The 15,018-nt window shown below is 37.0% G+C and overlaps 1 protein-coding gene across 3 annotated transcripts in view; it reads right to left on the minus strand.

Moving 5' to 3' along the window:
* The window catches only part of SLC16A7 (solute carrier family 16 member 7), an 86,286-nt gene that overhangs the window by 62,141 nt on the left and 9,127 nt on the right, over nucleotides 1-15,018 (minus strand). The window contains exon 1 of one of the 3 annotated variants that reach the window (XM_082280643.1): nucleotides 3,649-3,741. The exons of 1 other annotated variant lie outside the window; for it this stretch is intronic. Coding sequence is in view for 1 of the 2 variants with exons in the window: in XM_082280641.1 (XP_082136767.1) it covers nucleotides 2,007-2,039 (33 nt within the window). In the remaining variant the exon portion in view is untranslated. Of the gene's footprint in view, nucleotides 1-2,006; nucleotides 2,101-3,648; nucleotides 3,742-15,018 lie in introns of those variants that run through there. One more of the 3 variants, XM_082280641.1, reaches the window with a different exon arrangement.

Consider the following 15,018-nt stretch of genomic DNA (forward strand, 5'->3'; position numbering starts at 1 on the left):
GATTTCTTCTCTCTTTTCCATTTTTCTTTATTTTTCAATTCAATATCTTAAAGTGTCTCTTTTGTGGGCATGAAGGTGCATTAAAAAAAAATTGCTTCCTCCTCATACTATGCTTATTCTTCTGATTTGCAGAAAGTGTAATTTTGCCGTCCTTCAAATAAATTTTATCAAGTGTTGTTTTTCAGTCTTTAGATTAGTGATTTTAATAACAGGGAGAAGGGTGATGGCTTTCCCTCTTGCAGCTTAAGGACTTCTGCATTGAAGTAGATAAACTTAGCTAACCATGACCCAAAACAGCTGATTTTTTATCTTGTAGTCCCATCCCTTTGTCCTAATCCAGAAAACACCAAAAGGAAGGGGATTTTGGCTGCCTCTCATGGAGAATTCTTCATAACACATAATGTAATTCATATCAGATACTTCCCCAGTTCTTTTGCCTTTCAACTGCATCTTTCAAGATTCCGCCTGGCTTTACATCTGCCATCATTACCTTTATGCAAAAGAGCCGATCCTAAGGGGCTCAAGAAGACTTTCTTTCCCAGATCAGCTGCTCTAGTTTTGTTTTTCTACCTCATTCTCTAGACCTAATGCACTCTCAGCACATACTGCTTGAGTTGCACACCACCATCAGGCTGTCAGCTGAAGTTACAATGACCTCAGGCTGAAGTTATATCAACCTGCCATTTCCAGTTTAGATTAAGTTTTTCTGGTGCCCAAATTCAGCCGTCTTCAGGCAAGGGCTAGCCAGCAGCAGAGACATGTGTGTGAGTTACTTCCGAAGTTCTAGAAGTGCTGGCTGCAGTGCACAGCCTGCCAGGAGCTTCCCTTCCACCACAAGCCTTGGTACCCAGGCTGCACCAGCATGTCTCCATCTCTTCATTCCCAAGGAAGTGCAGGCTCCAAAGCAAACACACAAGACAAACCCACTATGTTATCTAATGAGTATCCTTTTTTTTTGCAGTATCTATTTATGTCATACTCTTCTTTCACACATACCTGGCTTTTACTGTCAACCAGGGAAAGCGCTTCAGCTTTAATGAATCTGACAGCAGTGAGGGAGGGTGGAAAACTGAATTAACACTTGATACAGACACCACAGATAGACACCCAGAATGAAGGGAAATACATGAAAAGGCTCCTCACACTCAATCTAAAGATGATGTAATGACATCAATCACATATTCTTGCTGCTCTATGTCTGCGACACAGTAAAAACAAAATGATGTACAGAAGGATAGTAGGTGACAACTACATGCTACTTCTCTCAATACAGGGATGATGAGCTACTCAAATAAATGATAAAGCAAATTCTTTAATGATGCATGTTTTTAGGCAAATCTACAAGGAGTGAATTGTATTTCATTATACTTCCCTAAATAAACCTTGAACCTTGTTTGAAACCTGAGGTGGGGGCAGGGGGGGTGAAATAACAAACACAAAACTATCCTTTCCTTAGAAATCCTACTCTTCAAATAATCCTTACAGCCATGTCACCATCCCTTTATCTCAAAACAAACATTAAAGAGGTATTTCTTGGCATTTTATCCTGCTTGCACAGGTTTAGATTTCAGAAGACACTGTGAATTGCCACATTTTCACTGTCAGAGCATTTCCTAATTACATTGCAAAATTAATAATTTTGAAAAAGGGAGAGTAATTATTATTTGTGAATGTGGGAGTAAGTCCTTAGAGAGAATGATGAGAGCTCTCTTGACACAAGACAATGGTATATTTGATGAAATATAAAGTTGGTTAGTTACCAAGCATTGTAAACCAGTGGTTACCTGGAAAGCACTTTCTTCCAACAATATTCCCCATAACAAACCTCAATAAAAAATCTCATTATCAAGTCCTAACAAGGCTTTTAATCTTCTCTCCAGGAAAAGACTTCTCAGTTATTTAGTGACACAAACAAACGCTAAATATTTTTCTGGGTCAAAGCTAGAAAGCCCAACACACCCAAGAACTAAATTTTAGACAGGAAAGTGACTGTGAAGTGCACCTACCCCTTGTGATTCATGTTTGCAGCTCAGCTGCATGATGGCTCAAGAGCATAACTACTGCTGTCAGGCTGATCTCATGAAAAGGAGGGGGATGTACAGGACAGCTGGCCAGCAACAGATGGGAATATGCTGCTCCATCTCACAGGTTGGTAGACTTCCTGTTGCAGCACATGCTATCCAGAAGGAATTCTAATTCTAATGCAGCACCCGTCTTCCAAAGGAGGCCTGGCTTTAAGCCACAGTCAAGTCCTAGAATTCAAAGAACTTCTTAAATTGTCTATCAACTCCTTAAAAAGTTCAGTCATTTATAGCTCAGATCTGTTACTTGTGTTGAGAATTAATTAGTCAGTCCTTTTAATTCTTTTTGTTTGTTTGTTTAAGATAAAGTGAAAGGTTTTATGAGCAGAACTTGATATACCTGTTGACAGCTTAAAATGTTTTGTCCTTGAAGAAGAAAATTATTTAATTTTCTAATAGCATGATAGATGCAAAAAGGTCATCATCAGTTGCAGTCACCACAAGGATTAATGCTTTCACTCATTCTTCTTTAGGGTAACATTAGCTTTGACTATCAATTGACTTCTAAAACAGGTAAGCTGCATTAAAATTAGACTGTTGTTTTTGCAATTTACAATGAAATGGATTTATCTTTTATTCATTCTCTTAACTTTGTATAGACATGAAGAATTTAATTTTATTCTTTTGATTTTTCAAATTAAATATTACTTAAAAGTGAAAAGGTAAAACTCATTTGAAAACTTAGAGAAACAGAAATTAAAACTTAGAGAAACAGTTCATTTTGACCTTCTGAGTGGAAAGAAATGAATAAATGAAACATTCATGCCACTTCTCATTATCAAGGTGTCTGGACACAACTGTAGGGAGCTCATTCCACTATGCAAACTCACCCTGACCCAACTAGTCATTGTGTGTCAATATAAAGAATTATCATCTCATCTCCTAAAAATAGAGATAGTGTTGTGGATAAGGTTATCTATACAAAGACAGTATTCATTTGTAGTGCTAGATTCACACCAGGGGTTAAATTACAAGATGCTAATATAAATTAATGGAAAAGCAGGTTAAAGGGGATTACAAAATAGGATTTGGCTGAGAAATATTGCTTTTTTGCATTATCATCTGTAACACTGTGTACAAAGAGTGTTACGACTTCACAGGATGCAACAAGACACCTTGAGCTCATACTTGGCAGATAATTAGAATTTCTGTGTAAACAATGCCTGTACAATTCTATACATATACATAATTGTTCAATAGGACGATTTTTTCCTTTATGCATTTTTTTTCTCTTTTCAAAAGGCTTTCAAGTAAAATTTGTAATATATTAACAGTGATTTATAAAGATAACTCAGTAATAACTCCTTTTTAAGCACACAAATTACAAATTAGAAAAATTGATATGGTCTAATATTCATTAAATACCATTTTTGTATTATGTATTTCCCTTCTTTTAAACTCAAAGATCATTGCACAGAAATACATATACAGTCTGACATTCTGAAATGTCTCCTGACATCAAAGAATATCTGCCTAAGAACAAGAACCTATGTTTTACAGCTTCTTCCTCATTATCAACAAGTATTTCAGTATTCAAACTAAAGGAGCAAGTCTTGTGAATACTTACAGCATTTTAGTAATTGTGCATATTCTTACTAGACCCCACAGCATTATATTTCACTCTGATGAGCTTTTTAAAGAGGGTTTTGATGAAAAAGACCCATAACTTTGTATAATACGCCCTACAAAAAAAAAAAAAAAGCAACTGGATAGTCTGAGTACTCACACAAATAAAACTAATATTCAGTCTAAATGTTTACAAATATGAACCTTAAAGAAATGCAGCAAGCTAGAATTGAGTTTACCTCACTCTCTAAGCCACTAATTCATCCTCACCACAAACCAGAACATTAATATGATACAGTTCTACTCAGAAAAAGAAGTTGAACTTGCTGAATGAAATAATGCTAGTTTAATGTTTTCTCATTTTCTGCAACCTCAGAGCCAACCCTTTTCCTTTTTTATGGTCTACCTGCTCTTAAATTTGAGACCTATAGAGCACCATCAGCTTATCAACTGTCACATATTTTTAAATTATTATTAAAAGAGTTAAAATTATTCTAACCTGTTATTTTCTCTAGTTTCTTCACAAATCAGATGTTATTGGTATTGTTTTACACCCAAGAGCTAAAATATGACAAATCATGTATCAGAGTTCAAAATCTCATGTAAAAGGATAAATATGCATAATTTCCATAATTCATATAATTGGTATACTGCTTTTGTGTCAGCAGACATCATATACACTGACATTTTTGTGGTTACTGTAATGCATTAATTATGATTTACTGTTGCTAGATATATAATATTAATTTGCTGCAGTATAATGAAAGAATAAAAATTTAAATGGCAATCCGAAGATGGAGATAGTGGAGTGTTTTGTCAGTTTTAAGGATCTTCAGGACCAAATATCACATACGGCAATTTTATCTGAGGTTGATGACCACTTCCATTTGTCATGTCCTAGAAGTTGATTCCATCAATTTTGTATTGTTTTGAATCACCAGATGGCACTTCTGCCTGTCCTGAAGATTTACCATCTGAGCATGAAGGAGTTAGATCTGAGACAAACATTTCCAGCTGAACTGAGATGCTGTATAGATGTTGAGATCCTTACCAGTAAAGAAGCACTTGTCTTGTTCCAATCCCTCTCTTTAACTGAAAATATCTTTTCTCAAATTAGTTGCTGTAGACAAGCTATGTCTACAGAAGTGAAAAAAAAAAGTATTAAACCCACACACACACTTTTGTCAACACATATGCACTGCCCAGGGACATTTTTAAAAGCATTCTTTCACATTCTCCACAAGATTATATTTAAAGCTGCACTTCTAGCTTGAATAAAATAATATTGACAACACAAAATGAAACTGTGTTGAAAAGTTTGTCCATTTCTAAGCAGCATTGTAATTTTGTGGCTTCTATTCTGGTAATGTTCTTCAAATAATTTCTCTCCCTTGTTTCCATGTGCAATCCACAGGAGAAGAAAAAAATCAGAAAAGTATGCAGTCATGGCAAGAGCTCTCAGTGAAGTACAACCATGATTCATTATCATCACATACTAATGGAATATCTCGGTGGAAACACCATAAAACAATGTTTAAACATCATGCAGTGATTGTTTTATAATGTCTGTAACTACACTGCACACACATCTTTCACTCTCCTGCTTTCCTCTGTTACGTGGGTCAGGCACAGTTCTTCCTTTTCTCTGGGACTTTGGACAGAAAAGACAGGCTGATTTAGATTCCCCCCCGCCCCCCCATTCCTTTCTTTCTTGTAGCTTTTTAAGGGGATAGGGAGGTGTACCAGTAAATAAATTTTGTGTGAAAATCTGAAAAAAAACCCCAGGATTTTAGGAGCTAAGTTAAAGGAATTTTCCTCATATTGAAATTTCACTAAAGTTGCATGCAGCATCATGAAAAGTTGTTTGTTCAAGCACAACTCCTTTACATAAGGACTTGGGGACCTCTCTACTATTACCTTGTAGAAATACCTTTCTGTTATCTCCTATGTCTCCTATGTTGTTAGTCAAGGCAACATTTTTAGTGTTGGAGAGCTAGAATACATCAGTTCTTCATGAGACTGAGACTTTGAGAATATACACTGAAGTTTCAATCACTGGTGAAAAACAAAGTATTACATATTTTTTGAACTTCCAACTACTTTATTTTTAGAAACAATTTATGAATAATATTTCATGTAGATTTATTGAGAATCATATCATAAGCAAATACAAATGAAAAACTATAAAGAAAGGTATAAAATATCCATTGGAAATGTTTGAAGACTCCATTGAGGAGTTTTGTCTTTTTTTCTTTTTTAGAGTTTGACCCACTTAAGTCTACAACCTTACTGTGTGATAAGCCCCTACAGTGCTTCTGACGTCAGAAGAATTGTGAAGATGACAGCCAAAACTCTGGCCTCTAAGCCACCAGCCTACTCTGGTGAAATCAAAGACAGCTTTAAACTCAGTTTTGAGCTCAGTAAACAAAGATTTAGACCTTTAAGCTTTAATGACAGGGATGACAAAATCACCAGGTTATCTCCATGAAATAAACTTGGCAAACTTTTCTCCAAAATTATGTTTCATCAGCCATTTTAAAACTACTAGTAGACTAACTATTTGCAAAATTGTTTAGGTTGGCTGGAGATTTTAGAGGGGTTGTTATAATGAAAAAAAACCTAATTGGAACTTTTGCACTTGATTCTAAGGAATTTAGTAATATTTAAGTGCCTATATCTGAAATGGGGCATAGGACACTAAGTTCTGACATTGCAAAAGACTGACAGTTACTTGTGTCAGTAAAATACACCCCCATGTTGCTTGCTTTAAAGCAACCCCTCATCCTTTGTTATAGAAATCTCTGGTGTTGCAGAAGAACTGTCTGTGTAAGTGCTCAGCAAGGATGAATAACCTTCATTCCAACACTTGGTTTCATGCAGGGGAATTATGCTATTGCTTCCCTCCCAAATCCTTATGAAAATAATATGTTTATCATGAAGACTTCCCTTGTAAATAAAATTGATGTTGCATTTATAAATTATATGTTACTTCAGAACACATGGCATTAATTCTTCCTATCTGACCTGAGCTACACTGATGCTTCCCTTTCTTTAAAGTTTCTCTTTAGAAGACTCATTTTTGAGGTCTTTATTTTCTCAGAAATTTTGACAACCTATATGAACAAAATATGTCCATCAAATCCATGGAGTGTGGTTAGACTGGGAATTGTCACCATACAGTTGTTAATCCTTGTTAAAACTTTTTAGGACTTGACAGAGTATAATAATATTTAAAGTACTTCACACTGTTTCAGCAATACATGTTAGATAATCATTAAAAAGCCAACAGCAAATACTGTGCAACATGTGCTGGTGCACTGACTTGTCTTGCATTTAATTAGTCAATTAGTTTTGCATGGATTACCACAGTAATCTGAAACTACCTATTGCTACTAAATAAAGCTAAAAGGAAATAGAAAAACAGCACATTACCTGGCAGAGAGCTGCTGTCCAAGACAATAATCGGAACTTGAGAGATACAGAGCCTTTGTTCAGTGTGAACATTTAAAGACTCTTTGGAGACCTGATTGGCTGATTATCACACATGATGTTTGGACAGTTTATTTTGTGTGACCAATTGCCAAACCAACAAGCATCTCAAATTACTGAGGCACAAGAGGTTGTGGTGAAGCTCAATATTCAGAACACAATCCCACAGAAGGACATTCTTGGTTTATGAACATTACATCTCCTGTTTAGACTTTCTTTCAGCTTCTTTGTCTGGCATGCAGGATTTTTCCTTATCATCCTCTGTTCACTTTCAAAATTTTATTTAGATGCTATAGCCTTTAAAATGAGTGCAAATATCTGGGGACATCTGAACATAGTTTGTGTCTAATGCTCTAGGAGTTCACCCTACATGGTGAGGCTGGTTGGGAAACTGCCTTTTATAACATACACTAAGTTAAGATCAACATTAATATTATTTCGTTGAGTGAATAAAAAGTATAATAAAAATGCTCTTAAGATCATCAGTAAAAGCTTAAAAGGAAAATTAGAGGCACTTAATGCAACTAACATGTTGCAAAAGTCCAATTTTTTTCTCATTTTGACAAAATTGTCCAGCAATTAACAGTAACTGTGCAATTAACTTAGATGTTTTTAGACTGCTCAATTAACAGTCTAAGTATAAAATACTGCATTAGGCTTTATAGAGTAATTAGAAACTTTCTATTAATAAGCAATGTTAGCCATGAGAATATCTAAAAAGCTCTGTTTTGCTGGAGATAATGCAGAATTTGCTACAGAGCTCCAAAAATTATTTTCCATTATTTCTTAAATTTTACAAAAACTCACTATTTTTGTATAGGAAAAAAAAATTGAATCATCTGCAAAAGTGATGATAGAATAAATATATTAGAACCAAACCACTACATAAACTTAGAAGGTATGTTGTGCCTAAGACCAGATCATACCTTCACTCAAAAATTTTGAGTAAAATGCTTTTTTAATTTCACATCAAAAGCCTTTACTTTTTAATTGCAAAAATGATCTTAACTATTTTGCTGGAAAACCAAGCAACAAGGTGTGTATGTCCTCACAACTGTTATTTTTTATCAGTCTCACACACCATACTTGCCTTGACCCAAAAATTGCTGGAAAGGATGAAACTGCCTGGCCAAAAGAAACAGAAAGACATTGTGATGACTCAGGCTGGAAAAATACTAAAAATTTCTCTTGTCCTACATATTAACTAAGCTACTGATATTAAAGCCTCAAAGCTCTTAGAAATGCTTTGTTTGGGAATTTTAGGCCGTCTCTGGGACAGATTTTATGGGCAAACTGCTGTTACTTTCACTTCTCACTTCTTTGAATGTTCATAGGCAAGAAAGCGATTCTCGGAATAAATTTCTTAATTTATCTGAAAATAATGATGCTAATGATGATCTGCATTTCTAAGACGTGTGGCATTCTCACATGAAAAGTGAGACAAGGTCTAAAATTACTGGAAACTAACCCAATAGGAGACTTGCTTAAAGAAAAAGACCAGCCTAATAATGAGAAAGTATTATCATTTAATTGATCTCTGTATTGTCTAAAACTTTAATTTGAATCTGAAAACAGTTCTTTCAGGAAGTATGAAATATACTGGAGATAATGCATGGCAGTGATAGGTGAGGTGCTGATGCCAAACTGTGAGGAGAGTGCTTGCAAGGGGTGCCCATCTCAGCACTGAGGACAACAGCAGGAAGGGAATGTGTTTGCTGACACAAGCACACAAGACAAGGACAACAAAGGAAATAAACATGGGTTGCTGAACTCTGACAAAGACCCTGCAGTGACAACAATACAACATTTCCTATTATTGGAGAGAAGTAGGAAGGGAGGTATTGTTGTTGCTGGACACATTCTGTTACATTTTGACAACTTGTGTTTAGTCCCAGGTACAGCTTCTCACTTGTGTCAGCAAAGCTGCTCTCCCCCACTGTGCCCTTCGGTAGCAGGCCCTTCCTTCCAGAGGATCCCCATCCCACCCCAGATGGGGGAAGAGAAAATCACCACTGGCCCCAAGCTTTCTGTATCCGTGAGAAATAGCCACAGAAAGATGGATTAACAGCAGGTACCACTGCAGTGTCTTTAGGGATGACGACCACAAAGTCCAAATGAGCAAGCACAGCCCAGCATCACGGTGGGGGACCACAGCTGCCTTTTGCCCACTAACTTCAGAGAGCAATGAGAACTAAAATCTGTGCCTATCCTGTGTCTGAGCTTCTAAATTCAGGGAACTGAGCATGAGGTAGAAGGTCAGAACTAACACTAAAGTGTACTTCTAAGTGACAGAGCTAATTGGCACGGACATGCCAATGGCAGGCAGCTGGCCTGCAGTCCACCATCAGCTTGAACTTGACAAAAACAGAAGTTAATACAGTCTTGGACCACTGTCTATAAAAACATATCAATACCAAGAGGGCTATTGCTCAACTCACCATATGAGACTGTATCTGGCAGTGTATTTTGCGAATAGTAATGGCAGTGGAGTTTTACATAAAATACAAATCCAGCTATTCAAGAGCTCCTCTGAGACAGGGTGCCTAGATCTTGCTCATTTATTGCACCTTGCTGCCCCCTCACACATAGGCACATATTAGATGTAACTATTCCTCCCTGGAAGAAAGCCAGACACCAGGAGGAGACTGAGAATTTCTTTTGGGATCATAAGATTAAACTGTTAAAATTGAAGTAAACTCATCATAACCATTTAGTCTGGCTGCTGATCTGAACTTCAGCTCAGGTTTCCTACACACGAACATCTGTTTCACTATGTCTTTTTATTAATAGACACTTGAAAAGAGAAAATCTTTGCTGCATACAGTCGAGTGCTACCATTAATATTGCAGCATAATTTTTTCTTCTGTCTCAGTCCAAGTCTTCTTGAGAGAATGCCCTATGTTAGCAGAGGCAATAATACCTAAAGCTTATAGCAGTTTGTTCTAATAATGGAGGTTTGATCACAGACTATTTTCTTTTGGTGTGAATTTTTACTTTTTTTTTTTTGGTATAACTCCCTGCAAGACCTCAGGTATTGGGTGATAATCTTCTTCTCTCCTACTAGTATATACTCTAGATTTACACACTTTAGAGAAGATTTAAGCTTTTAATACAGATCTGCAGGTATTCTTTGACTTACACACAGTTTGACTTTTTCTCAAGTAAGGGAGCAATCCATCACAACCATATTTTGATATTGAGAGTGCTGACATCTGCATGTGATTAAGGTTTCACTTATAATCAATGGGCAGAAACAAAGTTCTGAGACATCTCTCCCCGACTTGTTTTAGACATCTGAGCTATAACGTAATGATATGTGGGCTACCAGTGCCTATATATCTCCAGTAATTAAAGAAATATGGTACATCTGGAAAAGCTGTTCAATTATAGATGCATATGCTACTGAACTCTGTGTTTGGATGAACCCAGCCATATATATAGCTGTAATACAGTTTCTTGGTACTGCAGTGGACTGAAAATAGGGACCCAGTCCTTTCTTCCAGTTCAATGCTCTTGAATCTGAAGTGTTTTGGGGAGGGTAGGACAAGGGTTATCCTGTTGGCTTATTTAGCTCTTACAAAATAAGAAAGTGAAAAATGTATGCTCTAGATTCTAAAAATGTTATTTTTATCTTCTTTGAAACAGATCCACAGCTTAACAACATGATGTCGAAATCTGAAATTCTGCAATCTTTTCTGTACTGTTGAGAAAACTATGTCCAGTTTAGCTGAGTATTGTCTCTGGAAAGCATGTGCTGCAATACCTGTATTTTGTCTCTGTGTTTGCAAAATGTGAAACTCAGAACTGTTGCATCACAAACATTTTTGTGGTTATCATGGCTTCATAGAAGAAAATTTATGGAAGGTGCAGATAAACTATCCTGTGCTTTGCATACCACAGACAACTACCTTTTTGAAAGTAAATATTCAAGTCAAGTCTTACACAAAAAAGCATAAGAAAGAAAATCACTGCTATGTTAAACAAAAAGGTGAAGAATTTTATATGTGCAATTTTAATTGACAATTTACTCAACTAAGTCACTGAATAAACCATTCCATTAAAACTTGAAACGAGGTTCAGTGCCTTATAGAAAAATATAGAGGACAGCTTACCTTATGTAAAGCTGGGTACTTGCCCTGAGCTGCAGAATTGGAGAGGCAGCATTTTTAGAGCCAATTTGTGACAGCACTGATTAAATTTCTAACAAGACATCAATTTTTATAATGCATAAATACTTTGTCTCATATTTTTATGTAATTTTGTGAGATTGTATTTCATAATATCTGAATATGTAGCATTCTACAATTCTATAAAAGTACCTGGTATTAAATACAATTTCTTCCAAATGTGGAATAGAGGCAGCAGAAAATATTTTATTCAGGCAACAAAATAGCTAGGGCTGTCTCTGATGATGTAGATACTGAATATGCATGAAGGACTGCTCAAAACTTAACAAAAAACCCAGTAACTTTGCCCAAGATACTGCTAAGTCTTTTTGAATAAGCACAGGAAGTCCATAGCAGATCCATCTGCAGAACAAAAAAAACCAAAAAACCCCCAAAAACCCCCTCCCCAAAAAAAACACAAACGAAAAAAGGCTATGTTAATTTCAGAACTACTCTCTGTGAATTATTTGAAAAGTATTATCATACAGCTTGAAGTTTTGTAGGCTTAGATAACTGCAGATAACTGCAGATACACAAGAGTTTGAGTAATAAGATATGCCATACAGTATAGTTTGAATGTGTTAGGTATGAAGGAAGTACAAATCTGAAAGCTATGTCATGAGTCACCTTGCCCAACATCCCAGCCTTTGGGTTGCTTCTTGTCTGTTTCTGTGTAAGCATTCTTTTTCAGTCCGTAGATTCAAGGGATATTAAGGAGTGAATGGAGAATACAGTCAGGAACCATGAATAGAGAACAGCAGGACAAGACCTGCTGTAGCTGGGCAATGTGAAACAGATTTTCTCATCAGTCTCCAAAATGGCAGTAACTCTCACCTCTTGTACACCACCCTTTAGAATGAGCCACACACACTGATGGGTTAAAAATCACCTGTACAAAATTCATGAACACAGAGGTTAAAGAGAAATATTGGTGGTTTCCTCCTCACCAAGCAGTACATAAACACTCATTGCAATGGTATGGTAATGAAAACACGCTCCCCCACCAGCTCCTTATTCTGCCAGCCCTCTCCAGTCTGTCAGCCCTCTCCAGTGGCAGACATTGCTTCAGTCTGCTCCACAGATGGTCCACTGCCCTCCCTCCACTCTTCCTCCCTAATCCCCCAGCTTCACCTGGCTGTCTCACCCCTCCCTGCTCTAACAGCTCTATGCTAGCAGACAAAGTCCAAGGTAAGGAGAAACTACTCCACAAATAGCTTACAGCTTCTTCATCACAAAACTGGTATTTTAGGTTTCCCCTGGTTTCTTGATTTCCCTTCAGTTGTCCTCACTATCTTGTCTTTAAATGTATCTGTATGAATGCATAGATAATATACACAAAATAAAAGAATGCAATACCTTAGAAGTAACTTTTAAGGCTACTCTATCAGGGCAAAGTTTAGCTGTGATTATTTGAATATCACTTTCTGCCTTAAATAAAGAAGTACAGACTTGGCCACTAACATTCTTACTTTTTTAAAACACTGCAGTAGCTCATGAAGACCAAATATGTTCAAGTCATTAATATATGACGGTAATTTTTCTCTTTTGTTCAGATCACTTTAGATGCTTATATGAAATCCATTTATTTGTGTTTTATAAATCACTTGTGGGCCAGTGTATTTTTTTGGGTATAGAATCTTTTTCTAGTCAGATTAGATAATGTATGTGAGCCTAATTCAGTGGAACTGAGTGTGTACGAGACTGAGTATTAAAAACTAAAGGATTTTTTCAGAGGTGAGAGGGTGATATGAGGACATTGCAAAAAGAGGATAAAGAGCTTGAATGCAATAGTCCTACTGCCTTTACTAGCATCTTAATTTTAATGGTATATGTCTTGTGAAAGCTTGTGCCTCTTAACTTATCAATCTTTGTCATTGCACAATTATGTTGTTAGGCAAAAAATACTTGTTTCTCACCTGTAAGAAAATTCAAGATGTTATCCAGCTTGAAATTTTATGATTTATATACAGACATATAAGTTGCTAAGTATGTGTTATATTTGTTGGAGGTACACTCAGATTTTCATCTGAGTTTGGACCATGATTAAACAGGCATTTAAAACAAGTAAGCAGTAAGTATAGGTGTATGCTACAGTGTGAAAATGACAGTTTTCCTTGGGTATGTACTACTTAAATAGACAAGCATAGTGATAAAAATATTCAGCAATTGATGAAGTAATTTTGTTTAAAGACAAGAAGGAGACACAACCCAAACTGATTAAAAGGTGTAGTATTTAATGTATTTCTACTTTGCCTCGAAGGGCAGCTATGCTGGCAGAAGTTTTCAGCCCTGCAGGATCAGCTCTTGACTGTAGCAGCTACAAGGCTAAAGCAGGTTTCTTTTTACAGGAAGAAATGCACACAAATCCTGCCAGCTGAGGGTCCTTGGAAGTCAGATACGTTTTATGCAACTCCCTGCAGGCCTGAATACTGCAACAACAGCACCTTTCCCTTGCAGCTCACTGGTTTTGCCTCTGGACTGATCAGTTTCTTCCAAGCCACCCTGAGTAGGTCTATTTGAGAAAAATACAACATTTTTAGCTGCCACAGGTGAAAGATGCAGATCAATGTACAATTTCACGGTAGCTCTACAGCAGCAGGCTATTTAGAGATGGTAACCTTATCAGTAACACAAACCACCTCTCACAGGCCAGCCCAGTGTCCGCAGCAGAACTGCTCCATCTATTCTACCTATGCTGCTGCATTTTAGGATTGAAATTAAAGCCAGTGCTTTGACAGCCTCCATTCTGGGGTACAGTGGGCTTTTTAGGTAGCTCATGCTTTCCTCAAAAGTAGGGCAGTGCATTGCTGGACTGCCCAAGGATTAAAGATCAGTAGCCTGATAGTTTATATCATGTACCCTTCCTTTCTTCTTCCTCTACCTTCAAGACCCTCTGTCTTCTCACTGCTGTCACCAGCCTTCCTACTCCTGCTTAAAGAATCACTGCAACACCCTCTGGATATTATCTGTTCTCTGAAGGAGAAAAAAAAAATAATTAGAAAACCTCTTGGATATGCTTTTCTCTCTTTAGGACAAGAGTCTCTCATGGTTCCTGTTTGCAGCAGAAAGTAGGCAGCCCATTTCTATCCTCAGCAGGGCCCAGATAAATAGTTCTATCAAACCAAGAAACAAACAGGGATTCCCTCTGTCAAAGTCACAAAAGCAGAATAAAATGCGCCTGGGAGCATGAGTTCAACCAAATATAAAAGGTTCTGTGCTCAGTGGGGTTTGGTTAAATAAATCAGGTCCAAACTTTTAGGAACACAAACACAAACCATTCTCTTCTCAATGGGGTAACAGAAACAAACACACCAAGTTAATGAACGCAGCAGGGATTGACCAAACAGTTCAAACTTTTGCCCTTTGGAGCAATGCGAATAGCTGTGAAGCTAACAGTCTTAGCCACTTGGCACAGGAAAACAGAACCTGCTCTGCTTTGGTTGGATGAGTAAAAACTTCCTTGATTACACGAAGTCCTTCATTCTAAAATGAGGGGCTATATTTACTATTAACTGCTGACTAAAGAATCATCCGTTCAACTCTGACAGTTCACATGCCAAGTCAAAGTATTGGCACTGATATGCCTCCTCCAAGCATTTGATTCTGCTGTTTTCACAGCTGGCCCAAATTCTCCATCTCCTCACATTCCTGTACTGCCAACATCACCCATCAGTACCCACTACTCCTTCCACTCACCTGGTCATAGAACTGTTCTG

This window comes from Coloeus monedula (genome assembly GCF_965178545.1).
Source record: "Coloeus monedula genome assembly, chromosome: 4".
Lineage (NCBI taxonomy): Eukaryota > Metazoa > Chordata > Aves > Passeriformes > Corvidae > Coloeus > Coloeus monedula.